Source organism: Boleophthalmus pectinirostris, unplaced genomic scaffold, assembly GCF_026225935.1.
Source record: "Boleophthalmus pectinirostris isolate CB_2022bp ecotype Guang Dong unplaced genomic scaffold, ASM2622593v1 HiC_scaffold_12, whole genome shotgun sequence".
NCBI lineage: Eukaryota > Metazoa > Chordata > Actinopteri > Gobiiformes > Gobiidae > Boleophthalmus > Boleophthalmus pectinirostris.
Window position 1 is genome coordinate 12,259,376 of NW_026571018.1, and position 23,536 is coordinate 12,282,911.

General features: G+C 38.0%; 1 protein-coding gene across 1 annotated transcript in view; it reads left to right on the forward strand.

Annotated features, from left to right (window-relative positions):
* si:dkeyp-23e4.3 (rho GTPase-activating protein 7) overlaps positions 1-23,536 on the forward strand; it is a 118,533-nt gene that overhangs the window by 88,023 nt on the left and 6,974 nt on the right. Inside the window, exons 4-12 of the mRNA XM_055148905.1 lie at positions 6,361-6,432; positions 6,861-6,942; positions 8,455-8,518; positions 11,821-12,260; positions 14,233-14,485; positions 16,379-16,675; positions 18,072-18,316; positions 20,209-20,370; positions 22,540-22,699. Of these exons, the coding sequence (XP_055004880.1) occupies positions 6,361-6,432; positions 6,861-6,942; positions 8,455-8,518; positions 11,821-12,260; positions 14,233-14,485; positions 16,379-16,675; positions 18,072-18,316; positions 20,209-20,370; positions 22,540-22,699 (1,775 nt within the window). The remainder of the gene's footprint in view (positions 1-6,360; positions 6,433-6,860; positions 6,943-8,454; positions 8,519-11,820; positions 12,261-14,232; positions 14,486-16,378; positions 16,676-18,071; positions 18,317-20,208; positions 20,371-22,539; positions 22,700-23,536) is intronic.

Below are 23,536 nucleotides of genomic sequence, written 5' to 3' on the forward strand. Positions count from 1 at the left end.
ATGTAGAAGCAGGCAGGTGACGGACCCCCAACCAAAAAGTTCCATAGTGCACCTTTAACGATATTATAGTATTTAGAAGATATTATGGCATTTTGTTTGAAATTAGTAAATGTGCCTGAAAAGGCATTGCACAAAAAGTGAAATCAGTCATAAAGTTTCTGTTCTTTCTTTGAAAAAATTCTGATAAAAGAGCTGGTTAGGCAAACAAAACAAGAAATTCATGATTATAATTTAAATTTTTTCATACAAGCCCATTCTATACAGCCCCTTTGACCGGAGATGACATGGACAGTGAACTGTGATGTGCGTGAGGCCACTTTGAGGTGTGTCCTAAAACTGTGTAAATCTGACGTCCAAATCCCAGCACTGGTATTTCCGATGGTCAGGAAACGCCTCTTCAGAGTCCGAGCTCCAAAAGGAACTGTGGGCCACTGTTTACTGATGTAGGGCCCTGATATGTGCACAGTGACCAAGAGCGGCGACATGGGGGAAATGGCCAGGATAAAAGAAGAAAGAATTACTACACCGACAGATATACATATTTATTTTAATTCCAATAATGTAACAAAGCCCTAAAAACAGTATTATAAATGTAAATATGTGTATTTTTTGGAGTTGGCACCTGCATGATTCCATGAAAATACAAATTAAAATCATATTCCATGGAGATATATCGGTTTTATGCCAAACTGTGGAAGATAATAGCTAAAGGCACAACATTTCCATGGAAACGAGCAGGTGGAGGCACTCATGTAAGCAAAATAAAGCCTCTTTTCCGTGAGCACGCTTCACGAGTTTGGTGCAGCTCCCTCCAGCCCAGTTACTACCAGGAGCAGGACACGAGCGACTGAAGCCACCGAAACATCACACTTTTTTTTTTTAAATAAATAAATCTAAATCATATCTGAATTATACTTTTTATAAGGCTGGTCTATACAGAAAAAAAAAAATCAGTAATTTAAAGCTTGTAGTGCTGTGAGACAAGGCTAAAGTTAGCATAAACACAACACTATATTTACGGTTTACTGTCAACTTTTTCTTTATTTTTTTCACTTCACAGTTTTAACGTCTTTTATGCTGGCTTTGGCTCATGTCTGATGCATTATGTGCTGTAATATGAGTCATATTTTTAATGTAATATTCCAGTCGAGAAAGTATGTCATACTTCTATAGTTCTTGTAGTATTTGATTTTTTTCTCCTACTGTGCATATAACTTTTGAAAGAAAAGTTGCCCAGACTATGCCATTAGTTGAAATTATCCACTTGACCCTTGGCTTCAAACACTTTCCTTCCTCTTTAGCTGTGTTCAGAAGCCCTTTAGCTGTTAGCTTATTGCTCGTTTAAAGTATCAATCAAAGTCCTGCATTAGTCTGTATTATAATCTACTATTACTGTCCACTTTTTCTCCTGATTAGTACTTCAGGATCTGATCACATGAACTAAAAGCATGTCAGTCAAGTGCTTCCAGTACATGTACATGTAAAGTACATACAGGTTTGACTAGTCATTTCAACAAGGTTAACATAGTTTTAACTTTATAGTTATTTATATTGAAGATTTTTAAGATTTTACAAAAAGTCTTGCATAGTTTTCCTTTTTCAGTTTAGATTTATTTATTTGGGCAGCAGAAGTGACATACAAAGAGGTACTGTAAAATCTGGACTACTGAGCACACCTGAATTTAAACCGCATCAACTAAATTTGAACAAAATAAAAAAAATTGTACATATAAAGACCATGCCTGAATATAAGCCACAGGTGTCCACGTCTTCAAGAATGTCTTCAAGTTCAGGCCGTCTGCTTTTATCACCTCTGAAAGCTTTTGAGTCAGTTCATCGCGCTGCAGTCGCCAACATTTCACCATCAACTCAGTGATGCCGAGCTCACGTGCAGCAGCTCTGTTTCCTTCTTCCACAGTCACATCAGTTGTCTTTATCCTAAAAGCTGCATCATCTGCATTTCTTTGTGTATTTTCCATGAGGAGGGTGTGTGCATGAAGCGCAAAATAACTGTTCAAAACTCAATCAAACTAGAATCTTCCTCAGCGCATCACCCCCAGTCTCTCCTGCGCATGTCTCCTGCAGAAAGAGCTGCTGTCCTGTCTGTACCATGTTAGTGTCTTATAGGATTTCAGCAGATTTCAGGCTGTTTCTGGAGTGGGACTAGTTCTATCAATGAGTTATGAGCGGATGTCCGGCTACTAAAGTCTGAGACATTTCTTCTTGTCATGTACGCATATGGGTAAGACGTATCCCCCTCACTAATTTTAATTTAGCATCATAACTTATTTTATCACACAGGGATAAATTATTTGAGTGCGCTGACAACATCGCCAGCTAGTGTCGCAACTTCATGTGAACCCTAGATCCATGTGTAAACTGCAAAGACAGCCGCGCTTTCCCTCCATATATTTGCCGCATTGTTTTAATAGTCGCAGGGTTCAAAGTGTGAGAAAAAAGTAGCGGTTAATAGTCTGGAATTTTCTGTAATACCATAATGTTAACATGTTAAAATTTTTAACGTGTACTGTAGTAAAGATTAGACTAGTAAACATGAATGACCTTTATTCTGTTATTTGAAGATTTAATGGTCCCAATATTACACAAAATTGCCTCTTATGAGCTTTACGCCATGTTATAATGCTGTTATCTCGTCCTTTGGAGATGTAGACAGATTAAAGGATAACTCAAACCTGTGTGAATGAAACAAAACACAACTGCAGGTGGGTTTTTGGGGGGAGAACAGCATTCTGAAATGACTCAAAGCTTCCAGGAGCCTGCATCTGTGTAGTATAGGATCTCTAAATGTGTTCCTCTATCTTCTCCCAGAGTCTAGAAGAGTGGCCAAAGTGCTTCCTTTAGTTATTTTCCTCCTTCCTCGGCTTATATACTCAGAGGAGAGGAAGATGGGAGGAAGAGGAGGGGTGAACAGAGCGGAAACTAAACAATAACTTCACACAAACATGACAAAACCCCCACAATCTGAACACAACCTCGCGGAGAGATTACACCCTGCAACATTAATGGATTATTGAAACAAATCTTTTTTTAAATGGAATTGTGATGAACTTCTTCAGAATCTGCAAACGATGTTGATAAAAAGTGAGTATAAACTTTTAGTTTGCATGATCTGATAATCAAAGAGGTCAGGTCTGAAACAAATTAGAGCTTTGAGCCATGTTATAATGTTGTTACCTTCTCAAAATAGACCTGGAGTTGTGTTTTGTTTCATTCACATGTTTGAGTAAAGCTTTATTATGAGTCTGTCTTTTACATCTCTCAAAGCATCATAATAGTTTGTGGAGTTCACACACAATGATGCGAATGAAATTCAAAACATAATATCAAATGAAACATGGTACCCAGACTAAACCAGGTCTAAACCAGGACTAAACCAGGTCCATGACTAAACAGTGTCTAAACTGGGTCTAAACAAAGTCTAAACCAGGTCTTAACCAGGACTATACCAGGTCTAAACTAGGACTAAACCAGATCTAGGATTAAACCCGGTCAAAACCAGGTCTAAACAGTGTCTAAATTGGGTCTTAACCAGGACTTTATCAAGACTAAACCAGGTTGAAACCAGGTCTAAACTAGGACTAAAGTAGGTCTAAACCAGGAACACACCAGGACTAAACCAGGGCTTAACCAGGACTAAACCAGGTCTAAACCATGTCTAAACCGGTTCTAAACTCTGTCTAAATTGGGTCTAAAATGGATCTTAAATGGGTATATACTGGGTCTAAACCTGGTCTAAACCTGGTCTAAACCTGGTCTAAACCTGGTCTAAACCTGGTCTAAACCAGGTCTAAACCAGGTCTAAACCAGGTCTAAACCAGGTCTGTAGCAGCACCTGCCCTTATAGGGGCTTTGTGTTAAAGTGGCCTCCTCCGGTGTGTGTCTGGCTGATGAGAATTGACAATGCTGCTCCTGATGGCTTTCATTAAGATGTTGATTGGTTAATTAGGCTAACGAGCTAATCATTCTGCGGCTAACGAGTTTTGATGTGGGGAGATGGAAGTGCAAAGACCTCGAAGCCTTTTCAGAGGTGAGACACGGCCTGAAGACTTCACTGCTGCTTCTCAGTCTGTGAAACCCATTCTTCTAGATCAGGGCTGCCCAAAGGTTTTTCCACCACAACTGTCAAACTTTTTTTTTTAAGTGGTTAAATTTTAATCAAGTTTCATCATTTGCAGTTATACAGGTTACAGTTTCATTACATTGTTCTCCTTTTAAACCCCAACTCTTGACGTAGTTTTGACAATCATATCTTTAGATCGATAGATAACTTTATTGATCCCGAAGGATATTCAAAGTTTGACAGCAGCAACATAGAAACAAACTTAGCAATGATATAGATCGAAAAGATATTTAAAGATGCATTGTGGAACTTTTCTGGTGCAGCTTCCGTCAAATGTTTTTTTTTTTTCCATGGAGGCGTTATTGCTTTGTCTGGAATTTTTCATAGTATGGTATTAAATGTTTCTATCTTCATGGAGACCAAAGCGGACCAAGTTACAGGTCAGATCTGTGGAGAGCCAACGCTGATCAGTAAAAATGCCTGTTTCTATAGACATTTTTGAGCTATAAAACCACCTGTATTTGAATAAATGTAAAATATACTGTGGAAGATTCTAGACAGAGCAGTGACCCCAAGCCAAAAAATTACGTAGTGCACCTTTTACGTTGTGGGACTGTAAGGGCTTATTCTGATTGGCCGATTCTCTGAGATAAGACTTACGGTCCGGCCTCAGAGACAGGAAGTGCGACGGTGGGTCTCGGACTTGGGAGGGGCAAAGGATTGTGGGATACGTGCTTGCTCCACAGTTCAATCTCTAAAATAAACAGAAAACTAAAGAAAAGAGTTTCCTGTCTAAATATACAATACAGAGGCCAACCTTTAGAATCGCTGCAATGATTTCAATGCAGTAGGTCCTGTGTTATGGACCCTAACCTGTGAGTGAGATAGAAGAATGTATTTATATTGCACTTTTCACAGACATTTTCTCACAAAGGGCTTCGCAGTAGAATCATCAAAAGTGTGCATACAGTCAATATATCAATAAAATGCTCGCTCAAAGAGGTAAGACTTCAGGTGCTTTTTTAAAGGGATCCACAGAGTCCAAAGAACAAAGGCATTTCATTCCAGACATAAAGGCCCACAGCTTTAAAGGAGCATTAAAACATTTTTCAAGGGACAATCAGCGGGTTCTGCCCTGTGGACCTGAGGCTGAGTCGAGCGGTGAGGTTTGATGAGGTCTGCTGTACACGCAGGAGCATGGCCATGTAGGGTCTGAAAGGTCAAAACAAGAATTTTAGAAGTGGACGTGATACAAAACCGGGAGTGAGTGAAGCTCTTTTAGAACAGGTGTGTGTGTGGGCCCTGCAGGTCAAGAGCCTTGTGGCTGAGTTTTGAACATCCTGCAGGTGGGACGGCTCTCTTTTGTTGAGGCGGTGAAGAGAGCGTTGCATTGGTTAGACCAGGATCTAAAAACAGGACTATAAACATTCAGGAGCTCACACTTGTCTTTTTGCATACTGTTTTGGTTTTGCGTACAATAAGCTAGTTTCACTTATTTGTCCCGAATTATTTCTCTCTGTATTTTTCGGTGACCAGTCCCTCCATTGTGCCTCAAACCAGGATCAAACCTCCCAATCGGATTTGTTTATTTTAGAGACATATGTGAAACCAAGAAACTCATTGGTCACCTGAACAAAATGACATTTCACTCACTTCAGAGTTTAATGCTGCACTCATTGATTCTGAAGAAATGCACATATATATATTTTTAACTTTAACATTTTACCTCATAAACTGGGATTTTTGTTTTGATACAGACAGACCACTCATGTCCCTGATTGGCTAATTCACCTGTCAATCACACTCATCTGAACTCAAACTTTGTAAATGTTTATCTTGGATCTCAGGCAAACTTTCTGCTGGTACCAATCACAACACTGTAAACTGATTGTAAATTTGGGATATACAGAAATACACTGAATTGAATTTGATTGAACTCAAACAATTTCCTGTTTAATTTTCACTCAGATAATTTAACATTGTGAACACTGCAATCAAAATGAAGACTTGACCATTTCTTTTTATCATCTTCTCGTAAAAATGAGAAACAAGTAAACATATTCTGACAGTCCAGCCTGGCCCGGTTCCTCTCCTCTCTTCAGTCTCCTCCCGTTAAAACCCAGAAGCCCTGTTCCTGAATGACCCACTTTATTTCTCTGTTTGTGTTTATTTTGCTGTCTCCTAAATGCAAATGTAATAAACTCAACAAACACGCCTCTGATTGACTGCAAATATTTGTGCACTTGAACCGAAGTAACGTGAGAAAATGTTGTTTTCAGAGATCGAAGCCAGAGAGGCCTGTGATTGGCTGAGAGCAGCGGGGTTTCCTCAGTACGTCCAGCTTTTCAGAGGTAAATAAAACCATTACTATTACTAAATCTATTGAAGTTTATTCATTTTTTTAATTAAAGGTGCACTGTGGAACTTCTCTGGTGAAGGGTCTGTCAAATGCTTTTCTCCGTGAAGATGTTATTGCTTTGTCTGGAATGTTTCACAGTATGGCATTAAACCTTTATATTGTAATGAAGGCCAAACCAGACCAAATTACAGGTCAGATCTGTGGAGAGACAACCCCGCTCACAGTTAGAATGCCTGTTTTTCTAGGCATTTTTGAGCTATAAAACCACCTGTAATTGAATACAAGTAACTTAGAGCTTTTAATGTCATGCTGTGGAACATTCCAGGCAGACCAATGACGTATCCATAGAAACAACCAGGTGACGGACCCCCAAACTAAAAATTACATAGTGCACCTTTAATCTAAGAGTTTATTTTGCAGATGGAAAGTTCCCGGTAGACCTGGAGTGGGCCAAACAGGACCACAGTTTCCTGGACAAAGACGCACTCGACTCACTCTGCAGGTAAAGATCTGCTTTTGAACTGATGAGGGAAACAATCTCTAATATTAAAGCAAACCTTTTATGCAAAATCTTTTGATCTTGTTATTGCTGGCTTTCAGACGACATCACAACATTTTATAGACCTATTATTATTTAATACTGATAAATAGTATAATCATACAGATATATAATATTACTGTTATATTGTTAGAAGCCAGATTTTTGTTGAAATACAGTGAGTATTTGAGTCTAGTCAGTAATAGAAATGAACAGATTCAACATTTTATTTTATTTATTTTTTTCATCAAATTTATTGTATATGCCTACAAATTATTATAAACATATAAACAACCAAACATATAAACAAAATACACAAAGACATACAGTAGTAGTTAAATTATTCAGATTGATCATTTCAGTTCTTTATAAATTGGTAACATCTTCTTACCTTGTTTATTTGTAAGGTTTTCTAATGACTTAAAATAAAATTTATATTGCATTTGAATTGAAACATATTAGGATTGGTATTATTCCACTTACAACAATGAATACAATATTTTCCATATAAAATTAGAAAATTTAAAATGTATATGTCTTTTATCAATATATTAGCAAAGTAATAAAATAAAATATCCCTTTTCCCAAGCTTAGATTTAGACTTAGACAAATTTTATTGATCCACAAATTATTTGATTCCCACACCACACAAAGATTTAAAGAGGTTTTCAATTTCACACCAAAATGGGGAAATCTGTGTCTTGCCTCCAACCTGGAAGTACATCATCACATTTTAGAATCTGAAAACCGCCAATAGTTGTTTCCCCTCACCATTTACTCACTAGTGTGGTATGCAGCTAATCATAGACGGTGCAGACAACTACACGGCTCTTTGTTCCGACGTCGGCTCCCTGTGGGCACTGCAGTTTTCTAATGTGGAAGTCAGTGGACATTTTACATCAATACTGAGATTTAAAATGTCCAAATAATAACATAATGATCAACATGTGTGACTGCTGTGGGACGTTAATTGCTAACACATAACATATTTAGATCAACATGCTACGAAAAGGCTATATATTCGCCGAAAACAACTTATCACGGTAAACAGATTTATTTGTTTCAGTTTCATTTTTGACCCTCTCTGCCGCTCTCTGTTTGGTGAGGGCAGGGTTGAGCTGGGAGGGTTGTGTGGTGCGAGCATGGAGAGCAGTGCAAGGAGCTTCCTGGTGTGAGCAGAGCATGGTCTTGTACTGTATACCTAACCAGAAGGAGGGTTTGAGACCACAAGATCACTCAAATATGTACAAATAATTTAGAAAATGAAGGAATATTATAACATTGTTGAAAGATTAAAAGAAAAGGCTGATTTTGCATAATTTGATTTGGTGTAGTAGCACAAAGTAAAATATGTAGTGATTGTTTGATACAAAATACCAAAAAAATGCAGTCTATGTCTTTATCCTGCAGTATTGACTTAAATTATCTCTTCTGTTTGAAGTGACATTTCTCTGTGTCTTCCTCTATCTGCTTCAGGAGATTAAAAACATTAAACAAAAGTGCGGAGCTGAGACTGGAGCTGCGCCGAGCCAAAAGAAGGGTGAGTGTCCTGTATGAACACAGCAGGGGGCGCTGTATTTAAACATTGCTGCTGCATTCATTGAGCTGCTCGCTGAGATCTAAGATCATAAAAGAAGATTACACTGGTTTTAGAGGAAACGAATGGCTCTTATGATGCAATTCCAAACATAAAAGATGACTTTTTTTATTATATGTATCATTATTTCACAAAATCTGGCCACTTCAAAGGATGAATCGCAAAAATGAGAAAAGCGAAATCTTAAGGAGCGGCAAGAGAAACTAATGTTCAAGTCATTTAGCAGCACAGCTTTTTCACTTATAGGCTTAGTCGGTGGGCAAAGTACTGATACACTGTAAAATATTAATCAAGTAGGATTAAAAGTATGCTGCCTGAAAACGACCCGGAGAAGTAAAAAGATAAACTCAAGAGTTCAACAAATCTCTGATCATGAGGTACTTCCAATATTTCCTTCACTAGAGATTAATAAAGTATATCTTAACCTTAACCTGACTCAGATTAGGGGACAAAGCTCAGGGGGTTGGGACAAAAAAGGTCGAGAACCAGACTGTACCCAGAGGAAACCCACCCAGACACAAAGAGAACACGCAAACTTTACACAGCAAGGCCCCACCTGGTTTAGCAATCACATTCAGGATATTATGCCAGCTCCACACTTTGCTGCCAAAGCATCTAATTTCACAGGTGTCCGTTGTTATTTTTTAGAATAATTAAAGGGCCCTTATTATTTTATATTTGATCTATGTTATAATTTATATTTGCTGCATTCAACATATGTTTAACACACCGACCCTATATATTTAGGCTCTTTTTTCTGATTTGGATAATTTCACCCCTGAAATCGTCAATCTGGACAAAATGTAAAAGGTAGTTGTTAACTTAAAGGTTGTATAGAAGATTTTCCAAGGAAAGAGAAATGCAGCGACTGTCCTTTTTTAAATGTTGTGCTTCGCTCCTTTTCCCCTTCTCTTCTTTCAGCGACGTCAAAAACTGACTTTCTTTTGCGGCGAACTGGTGGTGAATTCTTGTCTGTCATTAAAACAAACTTTCTGCAAACTGAGAGCTACAGTTTGAAAAAGACAGCAAGAACCACTGTGCTGGTTGAGTAAATGGCATCAGTGCGTGAGAGGCGAACATAAACCACGCAATCCCAGTGCCTCGGCAAGTCAGTGACACGAGAAATGTAGGGAGTTTGATTGACAACCTAACGGCCAATAGATAAAGAGGTAGCCTTGTTATCTATTGGCTGATGTTTATCTGCCCCCACCACGTCCACTGTTGATGGATTTTCATTCTTTTTTTTCTTTTTTTGGTCATCATAATTACAAGGCTGTTGCTTCTCTATGATTCTGTTTTGAACTTTCATTGACAATTTGAAACAAACAAACAAATCCTCCATACAACCTTTAAACTAGGTGCAACATAGCATTTTGACTTTTGGAGATGTGCACAGACTAATAATGCAGGATTTCTCAGACCTGTGTGAATGAAACAAAACACAAATTCAGGCATGTTTTTGACGAGGTAACGACTTTATAACATGACTTTACGCTCACAAGAATTTTGCGCAACATAGGTAAGTTTACAGTCTTTTAGCTTTCATTCCCTTATTTGTGGTGGTCCAGTCTTTGCCTCGATATTATTGCAGTTTGTTTTGAGGAGACATAAATATCTGAGAGGAAGCAGCGGGAGGAGGGGGGTTCTGGAGCAGTGGAGGGTCCATTGTTTTTGAGCTTCAGAGGAAATGATTCAGGTCTGAAACATGTTTGTGAGACCGGGGCTGTGGATATTATAAGTCTATTGTTTATGGACAGTAGTTTCCCCGCTCCACCGAGGGACCATTTAAAGTAAAGGCAAAGAGCTTTATTTCTCATTATCATTAAAGAGTACAGTGAAATTATGATCAGATAGAGGATTACTGCTGCTGTTGATGCCAATGTTTTATGGGTATTGTTTAGAGAGATCACGAGGAGAGCAAGAAAACTGCCTAACTAAATTATAGATCAAATGAAATACTTTGCATAAGAGTTATATTATGGCCATATGAAAATCTGAGAATATAAGAAAACATGTACAATATTCATATTTACAACAGGTTGTTAACGTAACATATTAAGAGTTATTTAGATAACTATAATGTAAACAACCGAACAAGTTTACCAAACTCTCCATCTCACTCCAAATCACTAAATCCATCCAATTCTTCATCCTTGGTGTCACTTCTGAACAACTCTGCAACCTCCGGAGGTAAATGGAGCGCCGCTTCCTCTTCTGTGTAGCTGTCATCAGACTCAGCATCAGTTCCAGTTAGAATTATTTCAGCCTTTCTGAATCCCGACAGGATGGTTTCGGTGTTACTGAAGTCTAGGCTTCGTCCATCCATCCAATGACTTCCAGGAAAGTTACGTGGCACATCCTCCTGGTTGTCACAAGTTTCTTGCTCACTCCAAACTTTCATTCTGCTGCTTGATTACCTTTTTTGGCTTCATATTTCACTAATTGCAGCTTGTAATCTGCAAAATATGAATTTCTGTTTGTGGTATTCAGTCTTCTCAATTGTCTTTATTATTATTATTTTTTTTTTTTATTTTTTTTTATTGTCACTGGTACAGAAGTAATGGTGCGATTGACTGACATGATCCCAGACAGGAGAGCGGCTCTTTCTACAGGAGACGTGCACAGTAGAGTGAAGTGACAGTGGTACAGGAGTAATAGGAGCAGCAGATACTGACACACAAGCCTAGAGCGCCCTCTCGCAACTGTCAGTGTGAACATTTTAATATATAAGTTGCACCAGAGTATAAGTCGCAAGACTACCTAAAACATGAAAAAAGTGCGACTTTTTTCAGTGCGAATTTTGTGTACATTTGGCCACTTTCAGAAATAATAAAAAGAACATTAGAAAAAAAAACAAAAAGTGCCTGACTACAGTTTCATAATGCTAATCTAAATTACATGGAACAAAGATATATATTAAAGCTGCACTACGTAACTTTTCTGGTGGAGGGTTGTCACCTGATTGTTTCAATGACAATGGTTTGCTTTATCTGGAATCTTCCTCAAAATGACTTTAAAGGTGCTACATTTTAAGCCATGTTATAATGCTGTTACCTCATCAAAAACAAACCTGGAGTTGTGTTTTGTTTTGTTAAAGCAGTAGTTTTCAAGTTAACAGCTCCTTTTACCTTTTGTTCAGTAGAGATTGGCAATTCCAGGCTGAAATTATCCATATGATTCTACTGAAGGTATATTTTAAGCTTCCTGTTTGCATTAAGTGACTCCAGATCCATTTCTGTTTTCAGGACGTTGACAGTGAGGAGGAGGACTTCTGTGCACTGAGCCCAAACTGGAGCTACGACCGGATGTCCAAAAAGTGGAATCGCAGCGACTCACCCACAGACTCTAACGCAGCCTTCGCCTTTACCCCTCTGCACAACGCGAGTTACAGCTCCTGCAGCTCAGACAGCGAGGGCCTGGACCACACCTCCACTCACACCTGGGGCTCGCCTGGAGTCTCTCCCAAGAACAAGACTCGATCCCCGGGCACGTGCTCCAGCAGCTGCCCCTCTCCCGGGTCTCCTGGGTCCTCCGGAAGTTTGGACAGAGCGCAGAGGAAAAACGGCACGAGTTTGTTGAGGAAGATCGATAAACTCAAACTGAGACGGACCATAGGAGGTTGGGCAGGGAACAGGAGCCTGGGGAGTTCTGTGGAGGAGGACGACACGCTACAATGCGCACACAGGTAAGAGGGGCAAGTGTTTATGGTAGACGGGTTTAAAGGTGCACTAAGTCACTTTTCTGGTAGTGTCTGCTACATCCTTGTCTCCATGGAGATGTTGCTCCTTTGCCTCTATAGGTCTACAGTATAGCATTAAACTTATCCATCTTGTAATTATTCAGTGGGGGGAGGGGGGTCTACATGTATCTCTATGGTGGAATGTTCAGCTGTAACCATGGAGATACAATGCCCTGATTAAGAAGTTGCCGATATGATACATACCTCGACACATAGGCCATGATACGATACATATCTTAATACAGTGCACTTTTGGTTCGATATGATATATTTCAAATTAATTCGATATGGTTCAGTATTAAAATAAAGGCTAAATCATAGTTGTGATACTAAAAGTTTGTGTTAAACCACATCTTGAGCAAAGTTCATATGAAACACAATGTCAAATGTGTTGCATAAATGAGTTTCCTTCCTCTAAACAAGCAACAAAACTCTTAGTGCTGTAACAAAATAATTTAGTAAAATATACCAAAAAATACTCTTGGCGATGTATTGATACAGCCGTCGCCAATATTGATACTGCATCATCACATTAAATGATACGATATCTGGAAATTTCAATATTTTTGCACACCGCTAATGCACACATTAGCAATCATTGCCAAAAATGTTTTTAGATTGTCTGAAAACTCAAGAAAACATACCAGATGGATTTAAACAACAAATTTTGAGAAGCCTGTTTAAGAGTTTGATTTTCAACAAAAAGGTGAGAGTGACTCGCTGAAAAACTGTTGGCTAATGCTACCTAGCTTGTGACTGTAATTTGTATGTGTTAGGGACTTGTTTAACATCACAAATCAATTCACCTGTCATTACCTAAGGCAGAACAAAAATGAGTTCATGTCATTTTGTTTGTATTTGAGACCTCCTTTATCATGTGAATACATATTATGAAAAATACTGAGCTCAGAATTGACTTTTATCTGTCAGATACTGTACTCTTTGTATCATGAGCCAAAAATAAGGAGTCATGTAAGGGCAAAAGATAGTAACTGTGTACTGGGTAGAAAGGTCAATTTTGAACTCAATATTTTTCGCATACAAATATTTCTTCATTATAGCAACTCATTCTTAAATTTTGGGAGCGCTACCTCCCTCTACTTTTGTTTGGACAAAACAGAAACTTTAAAGTCTTTTTTTTTTCAGTTTAACACTCTGTTCTTTTGCCTTTGTAGGGCAGTATTGTAGTTCCAATTAAACCAGCTCTTTCTCTTCACATTGTGTTTAAATAAAGCTCAGATTAAAGGCTAACAACCTTCAGATAGAGCAGTGCAAAGTCATCAGCTGCAAAGTCTAAATACGTGTGCTTTTTACTGCTAAGACATCACCTTTAACCCATTCCCGAACAAGAACAATAGGTACAATTCTACAGTAAAGATTTGATCTCACTGCACTCACAGGTTTAACCAATGTGGCTTTGAGTGATGGGTCAAACGTAGAAGAAAAAATTCCCTACAGGGATTTTTAAAAAAGAGTAAAAAACCTTTAAAAACATGCTAAAAATTCTAAATTTAAGCAGGATTGCCTTTTCACTGATGTGACTTGTAATTTGTCCTTGTGGCATCATTTGTTTGTTTCCATGGAGATGTCACCTTTTTTCTATTTCACTATTTTATGCTGACTGAATGTGTGTATTTTATATTTATTCAAAAATCTAAATTATTTGTTCTGATTCAACATTAGATGACCTTTGAAACTTTTGTTAATATCCTTTAAATGCTTTAAAATGGTGGCGACCCAAGCTGTGGGTGTTATACAAGTATGTGTATGGCAGAATGTTTATCAGTTACCATGGAGACACAATGCCCGCAGACAGTTTTAAGATTGTCTTGACACCTGACTTTTCGCCTTTTTGTTTGAATGGAACAATAAGAGACATTCACGGCCAACAGGACTGATCGTATTTTTAACTCTTCAGTCCTCAGAGTCCCAACAGCCCGGTGTCTTCCTGCCCCTCCTCCCCTCAAACCAGCAGCCAATCAGAGATCAGCAGCCACAGCCAATCGGAGACCAGCAGCAGGAGCCACAGCCAATCGGAGACCAGCAGCAGGAGCCACAGCCAATCAGAGAGCAGCAGTGTTGTGAGCACGCCCAGCCCAGTGACCCGGGTCCGCAGCAACACCAAAAAAGGGAACTGCTCAGAGACGAGAAGCAACCAGAACGAACAGCAGGTAAACACTGGTATAATGTAGAATGGTGTGTGAGTTTCAGCTTGACTTTGAGGACCTTTTCCCAATCAAAAGTAAAATATATTGATTTTAAGTTTTTTGTTTTGTTTTGGTTTGTTTTTTTTAAGTCAAGACAACAGAATATAACATTTAACAATACAAAAATCAACATAAAAACAAAACACAAAAACATAAAGCAACACACACAACAAATACAATATTAATACCCTCTCCCACCCCATTTCCCCTCGACCACACACACAGATGCAAATTTAGTTAAATAAAACAAAAGTAATGTGGTAGTGCAGCATAAACACACCGCTAGACCCCCTTACATTGATATATTTTGGCCTCTCTTTCTTCCTTTTTCTTTTCCTCCCATTTTTGAATAAACATTTTTAGTCCTCATGCTTAAGTTTTAAGTTGTTTATCTCTATGGCAAAGCTCATATTTCTTCATAATTCTGAAACTCATGGATAGTACTTTTTATATCTACAATGCCCTCTTGCCTTAACATACCCACATAAAAGTGAAAAAATGCTTATGATAAAAGACCAATGGCCAGTATACTGTGGTCTACTAAAACAAGAAAAATTATCTGACGAAGGCTTTTTTGCTGAGACATTATTTAAAAATGTTTTTAAAAGCTTTTGGACATTGGCCTTCTGAGTGTGCTATGCATTTTTTCACTTTTATTTTTCTGTTCCTTGCATTTGCATCTCTTCAAGAACTTTGATGTGCACTTTTTGTTTAATTTGATTAAACATACTCACAGACCACATTACCAGTTGCTCTCGTGAAGATGTATTACTTTATTTTTAAAAAAGTTGCACAGTATAGGACAGGGGTCTCCAGCCTTGTTCCTTCAGTGAGCTAATTTTACAAAACAAATATACCAGAGCCTTAGATGGGGAACAGTTAGAAGCCTATAAAACATAAACCATTATCCCTTTATTAGTGCACAGTGGTAATAGTCATGTAATTAATACATTTTGAGTTATTCAGCATTCAGCAATCCACTGGTGAGCTACTTGTAAGGGGGTAGAGAGCCACTGACACCTCCCGAGCCACAAGTTGGAGACCCCTGGTCATTAAACATTTTTTGCCCTTATTCAGTTACATGATTTTTATTTTTTTTAAGTTTAGTTTATTTATTTAATGAGACAGGGACAGTGCACAATCTACATTAATCTTAACAGGAGAGATGCTTTGTACCACGTTGTAGCTCCAGTGCTAATTTCCACCTGTAGCACCTGGTCCGGTTGATGTTATAGTTCATAAAAGCAAACATAGAAAGAGAATGTCTTTATAAATTCCAGAGCATCATAACAATTCTGTAACATCATTCACTCCCAGTTCTCTCAGCATCTTAAAAAACATCATCCTTATCAAAAACATCATTCATTTCATTCACTCCAAAGCATCTCTCTTCACTCATCAGACACTCATCAGTCCACACTATGGCTGCAGGTTTGGTTTTAGAGGAGCCACTGTTTCGCCAGGCGTGAAAATGTGCCATAGTTTGTACATATGATCAGCTCAGTTGGTAACATGTTCCACTGACGGACGGCCACACATGAAAAGGCTGAGTTTCCAAATTACTAAAAAATATCTTGAAAAACATCTTACATATTCTTACTGTGAGCGGGTTCACCTCTCAAAAGATCTGCTCACCTGTCTCCACGGAGATAAATAAAAATATTGTGTTACTTCAGGCAAAGTAAGAACATCTCATGGAGACACAGATGCCCCAAAGTCATTTAAGTATTAACATGATTTACACAAAATTTTAAGGGCTTAACTTTATTCAATACTAAGGCACCAAGGGCTTAGGGTTTTGGCCCAGTTTCCCATTACGTGATTGTTTCAGATCTTGATTTTGTATTTATGTTACAGGATTATTTAAACCAGATAAACCTGTGCCACTCCGGTCCGGACTTTGAGACCTCGCTGAGACTCAAAACCGGGACCTTCCCCAGTCTCCGGGACCGGATCTTGGACCAGGACTCGGTGAACTGGAGGACCGGCAGTTTCCACGGATACCAGAGGAGACGGGGCAGCGGGCGTCGCCATGGCTGCTCTTCCTTATCGTCGGCCAATAAGAACGCTCCGAGCTGTGACGTCATCAGTTCTGAACCGCGCCTCAGTGTTTATGACAACGTGCATCCTGTGCTCGAGAGTGAACATGCTGAGGTGAGACGAGAAAAACTCAAGATGACTTTTTAACATTTTTGGTGAAGTTTATAATTAAAACTTCTAGTGGTAATTTTATAACTCTTAGCTAACAGCCATAATGTTTACAAGAGCCAAGGACCTACATTTTGTTTCATGGCTGTAAAAATCTTTCTGATTGGTCAAGGACAGAATTAAATAAAAGAATTAAACAGTTAAATTGTTTTGCTAAATTAATTATATTACAAAATTAATTACACACTTATCCTATGAGGCCAGCAATATCTATAATACACAACAAAACAACAACCAATGATAATTATTAGTTTTGTTTTGTTTTTGTTTTTTAATTCCAGGAGTGAATGTTGGACTTACTCAGACAAACGTTATTGAACCAAAAGGGAAATCATTTGGACACAGTATCTCACACGTCACAATATATTATAATAACAAAGAGCAACAATATAAATAGTAATAATAAATTCTAAATAAGTTGCAAAAATAACAAGAGACTGGTGTAAAATAAGGCATAATTATGTTTATAATGTAATGTGTACAATGTATCTGTACGTACAAGTAAAAATAAAAAAAAATAAAGACATATATTAATACATATACTACCGGTCAAAAGTTTTAGAACACCTCACTTTTTCCAGTTTTTTTATTGTTTACTGTTGACAAAAACATATTCTAAACTTTTGATTCATGAAAGTGTCCACCTTTGGCAGATATAACAGCTGAACACACTCGTGGCTCGTTGTTTTTACAATAGAAATCAAATATTCTTCAAAAAGTTCTTCCCAATTCTGTTGCAGAAGTTCCCGTAAATGTGTGGCACTTGTAGGTTGTTTGGCTTTTACTCTTCTGTCCAGTTCATCCCAAACCAGCTCAGTGAGGTTTAAGTCTGGAGAATGTGCTAGACACTCCATGTTTTCAAGTATTCCCATCTTGTTCTTTTTTCCTGAGGTAGTTTTGGCACAACTTGGACTCATGTTTTGGTATTTTTTTAATCTATTTTTTAAACCTTTGTCTGTTCATTACTTACCTTTGTTCCATTTCAAGTTCTTCATTGGACTTGCACGACTTAAACTGCAATAAATAACTGGAAAAATGAGGGTGTTTTCAAACATTTGACCGGTATACAAGAGGCTAAGGTCATAAAGAGAAACTGTGCAAAGATGAAAAAGTGACTGATTTGACAGGAGGTTATCTATTACTTAAGGGTGAGTTGTTGTATAGTTGTATGGCATATGGTATGAATGTCATCCTATATCTCCCACTTTATTGATACACAACGGAAACTTGGACACAGTAGCTCATCTAATACAAAAAGGTTCTTTGGCATGAAGTGAATGAAGTTATTGAGTGGTATATTTCTTAATGATCTACAATCCCTGCTCTATAACCCCCTGTTCAGATGTTCGGGCGGCTGGGCTCTGAAGAGGTCTTCTCAGCTCTGGACCGGGTTTTGGAGCGGATCACTGACCTCCAGCAGCAAGTCTCGTCCTGGACCCAAGACCTGTCCGAAGACCAGGACGAGGATTCTAACCAGGACTCGAGCCCAGACCACAGCCCTGAGTCTACAGACCTGACGCACCACATGGACCAGGAACCAGAGGAGGAGCAGAGACCTGGGGAAGAACAGGACGAGAGACTGAACAGGTGAGGAAGAGGGGTCCATATTACGTTATTTTCTGATCTGTGTATTAGTATTTCCTCATCAAAAAACAAATCAAAAATACCTGGAGGTGTGATTTGTATCATTTGTGCATGTTTAACACACAAACCTGGCATATTTAGGTTCTCCTCTCAAAACCGAAAACATGACTCAAACATGAGTTAATGAAACAAAACACAATTCCAGGTATGTTTTTGAGGAGGTAATAATATTCAAACATTGCTTAAAAATGCTCAAAAGAGTCAATTTTGCATATTATTGGACATTTAAATACATATGACAGGTTTCCATTTGTACTTGGTTTGGTGGGATTGTACTTTTGTTAAATATGTATCATAATTTAACATCAGATAAGTGACACTTTGTGGAAAAAAGCTAAGAAAAGTACAAAAATACAGGAGATCTAAAACCTCTATCTCTCTATCTACCTGTAATCATCATTCAAAATCCAGGGTCAATTTACACACAAGGAACACATTTTTCATTTAACAAAATACAAGTGTTGTGATATATTTTTATTAGTCTAATCATAACTATTTTAGTGTCATGGGTCTAACCTCATATACACTTTAATTTCTACCGTAGTAAATTATGCTTATTGCCTATTCCATTATCAGTGGGTAAAATGCAGTTGGTAAAATTGTCACAAGTAAAAGCACCATCACTTCTGAATAATATTGTACTGTGAATGTCAGAGCTGTATGGATGCCAGTTTTCCCTATTAATTACACTGTATATTTAGTCTGATTCATCAGACGGTTTCACTTCATGGAAACCATCTGACCTCGCAGCATTAGGATTCGTTCGCTCGACGGTAGACGGGTACTTTTTTATTTCTTCAATCGCTGCTATTTGGTCGTGACGAATGTAATGCGCCAAATCGCATAGGAAGAAGAGCAATAACGTCTTTCCCCTTGATAAAATTCACCAAACACATCTCTTTGTTTCGGGTTTAAATCCTCGATCTCGGGAATCTTTGCCAACACAGAATGTATGTCTTCGTCTACATTCAACTCAACCGCTTTGTTTACTGTTGTGTTGTACCACAGAAGGGACCCACACAGGCACTTGAGTTTGACGTCATGTCTTCACAGCTCTTCACTGATTGGCTGGTGCACGATCTAAAACTTCCGGGGTCCTTGCAAACCGTCTAGTGTATTTTGATTCCAGACCTAGTCGCTGGAGAGAAATGAAATTGAGTGGAACCAAAAGATAAATGTACAAATGCTGAACCTGATCATTTCTAATACTGAGTAGACCAAGAGTTCAACAAAAATATGCTTTTTAATAATGTGCCATTTCTGATCTATGTTATAATGTTGTTTCCTCTGTAAAAACATACTTGGAGTTGTGTTTTGTTTCATTCATTTCATTTAACACACAAACCCAGCACATTTAGGCTGAGTTCTTCTCTCAAACAGAAAACACTCCTTGTGTTGTCATGTGGTGATACAGGAAGTGCTCTATTTTCATTGGAATTATTTGATTTCAGCCCTGGATTATCTATACTAAACAAAAGGTAAAGGGTAGTTGTTAACTTGAAAACTACCGCTGCATGACATCACAAGGTGGAAGAAAGACTTTTGAGCTTTAGGGATGTAGGCAGACTAAAATGTAAACAATTACTCAAACATGTGAATGAAACAAAACACAACTCCAAGTATATTTTTGAGGAGATAACAACATTATAACATGTCTTAAAGTTCACAGGAATCAATTTTGTGTAATATAGGACCTTAAAACATCATTTGAATGTTGTAATGTCATCTGAACCACAACAATAAACAGTTTTACTTGAGTGAATGTAAGTCAACCACAGCCTCCATCACTTCTCCCTCTTTGCCTTCTCCTGACTCTTGTGTGCTGTGTTCTTCAGGGAGGATGGACCCGGCTCCTGGTCTCCTGAGTGTGGTTCAGACCCAGGGGGAGTCCTGGGTCTGTCCTGGTCCAGACTGGCCCTGCTCCAGAAGCTGGCTCTGCTGCGCCTCACAGCTCTCATGGACAAGTACTCCCCCACCAGCCGACAGGGGTGGAGCTGGTCAGTGTACAATCTCCTCTGTGTAAACCAAAAAACTAACACAAAATACTAAACAGATCTTTAAATATATTTCATAAACCTACCACTTAAATTGTTTTTGATGGGAAAGCTGCAAATTTACCTAAATTTGCACTAAAATGACCAGGAAGAGTAGAAAATGCTATTAAAAAGTTTTAAAAACTAATGAACATTTTGGATTTAGTTTTTAGTTCCACTATAAAAGTGTAGTTTGTAACTTTTATGCCACGTACTTTCTCCATAAAGATTTTATTGCTTTGCCTTGAATGTTCCATAGTATGACATTAAATGTATCTTTCTCCATGGAGAAGAGCAGGTGACTCCATGAGGCCAAGTTACAGGTCAGATCTGTGGACATGGCGTGTTCACAGTAAGATTGCATGTTATTCAAGGTATTTTTTAGCAATTAAAAGCACCAGTAATTGGATAAATGCAAGATAGATAACTTTAATTCTATACTAAGGAACATTTCAGACAAAGCAATAACCATGGAGACAAGCAGGCGTCAGATCCCACACCAGAAAAGTTACATAGTGCACCTTTAATATATGTGTCTGACCCCCATACACAGACAAGCAGCCCAAAAAACTGTGACAAAGTTACAAAAACATAAATAAAACCTGCACTTTCCTTTCAAACACGCTGTAGAATATACCATAAATATTAAACATTCATATTTGTAGTGGCCCAGCATATGCTGCTCAAAATTCAGTCTATTACTACTTCTTTTGGCCCGTTCTCAAAGACAGCTCCTGCAGTGCTGTTTATAGAAAGCAGAAAATCCCATAATGCACCAGTCCTCAGAGAGGCCCCATGATGCATCAGTGCTCGGAGTGAACACAGATCTCCCATAATGCTTCGGTGTTTGGTGGTTGAACAGAGGAACACACACAGTCGGAGTTTGTTTTGGTTTTTTGAGCGTCAGAGCACCTGGAAAATGAATTATGAATGAGCGGATGAAGAGTGAATATTTACTGTGCTGCTGTGGACATGAGGGCCTCTTCACCGACTGTTTACTCTGCTTTTGTGTAACTGCGACGCGCAATAGTAAAATGTCCACAAACTAATAACATAGCAAGTCAGTATGCATGTAATGTTTGGAAATGAAATACAGAAATAAGAGATTACAGTTGTTTAGAATGTGTACTATGTAGCTTTTTCACCTTTTTTATCTAACCAAGATCGGAAAAACTGAAATTATAATGAATTTATTTAGTTAGTTATGACTCTGAACTTATCAAAACACCTTAAAGGGCTCATATTACGCAATTTGGTCTGTTATAATGGTGTTTCTTCATCAAAAACATACCCTGAGATGTGTTATGTTGCATTCACACCTGTTTTATGCACAAACCTTGCATATTTATTCTGAGTTTTTGTCAAATTGAAAGCACATTGTTCCATTTTGTGACATCATGTGGTAACACAGGAAGTGCTCCACTGTGTTTTCAAACTCTATGCACCTTTACTAGAATCATTTGGATCATTTCAGCCCTGTAATTACCAATTTCTACTGAACTAAAAGTAAAAGTTAGTTGTTAACCCCTTTTCACCTGAATGTATATAGATGTATATAATGATGATGTGATAGATGTGTTTTTGCCTTTAAGTAGATGGTAAATTAAGATGAGATTATTAATTTGACTATAGCAAAAAAAAAAATTTGAAATTTGAGTATGTTGCAAATTTGCGACAACTAGAAACAAGTGCTTGCCAAAGGTTCCTAGGAAAGTTCTGCATATGCATTAACCGGTATCGGAAATGCAGCCGCTATCTGGGCTTATATCTTGATCCAAACAGTTTGTTCGCATATTTGTGACAGTCAGTGTTAAGGGGGTAACTTGAAAACTTCTGCTTCATGACATCACAAGGGGGAACAGAGCATTTTGAGCTTTGGAGATGTAAACAGACAAATAAAGGGTTACTCCAACATGTGTAAATGAAAGAAAACACAACTCCAGGTCTGTTTTTGAGGAAGAAACAACATTATAACATGGCTTAAAGCTCACAAGAGTCCATTTTGCGTAATGTAGGACCTTTAAAATGAACCGTTGTGACCTAGATCCTGGCTCTTATGGTGCAGTTTTAATGTTTAGTGAGCACTCTTTTGTCGATTTCAAATAAAGTAAATGTTCTATGTATGTGTTTCAGGACGGTGCCCAAACCGCAGAGGAAGTCCAAAGGGTCAGAGGTGAAAGGTCGCAGGGTGTTTGGAGTCCCTCTGCTGGTAAACATGCAGCAGACTGGAGAACCGCTGCCCCCTAGTGTCCTGCGGGCCATGGTGTATCTGAGAAACGAGTGTGTGGATCAGGTATGAATATTATGAACAAAAACAATCTGATAATGTAATGAAATGTAATGAAAGTTAACAATAAGTAAGTAAGACATGGCCTCAAACTGCTTACTAACTTTATATGTATAGTCTCAGTCATAGGCTTCTCCTTTTATCTGCTTCTTGTCTCCATGGTGATGCTGTTGCTTTGCTTAGAATGTTCCTCAGTGTGGCATTAAACAAAACAGTCTAGCATTTATATTTGCACAAAACGATATTATCACGATATGCATCTCACAGTACGATGTTTATTGCGATATTTTGAAGAGGCTGATATAATTGTAGATGGGACTTCTTTTTTTTTTTTTTGCTTTTAAAAATACCTTGACAAGATTTTGGTTTGAATTTTTTCCATCATAATCCCAAGAATTCAAGTAAAAAACATATTTCTTCATGTTGTCTGCAGAGAAATGAATCATGGGATATGTAGTTTCCGATGTTTATAAGCTGTTGCTACTGTAAAACCATGCATGTAAGCAAAAAAACTTGTGATTCGATATACTGTGACAGTCCATATTATTGGGAGATTTTGATGATATTTTGGTTGTTACGTCCCTATAAAGCAGTAATAACTCCATGGTTGCAATCAGCTTCTATAAAAGTTACGCAATGTACCATTAACTTAAGATCTTAAAATCTCAATTAAATACTTCTGACTGGATGTCCATTAGAAAATAAATATGCAAAAAATATTGATATTTTTAAACTCCCTAATGCCTTTTTGTTCCAGTAAACAAACCTTTTTTTGAAATTAGCACAGAGTTACTATATCTAAATTAAACCTGAGCTGCAATTAACAAAAACATGTTAGAAACT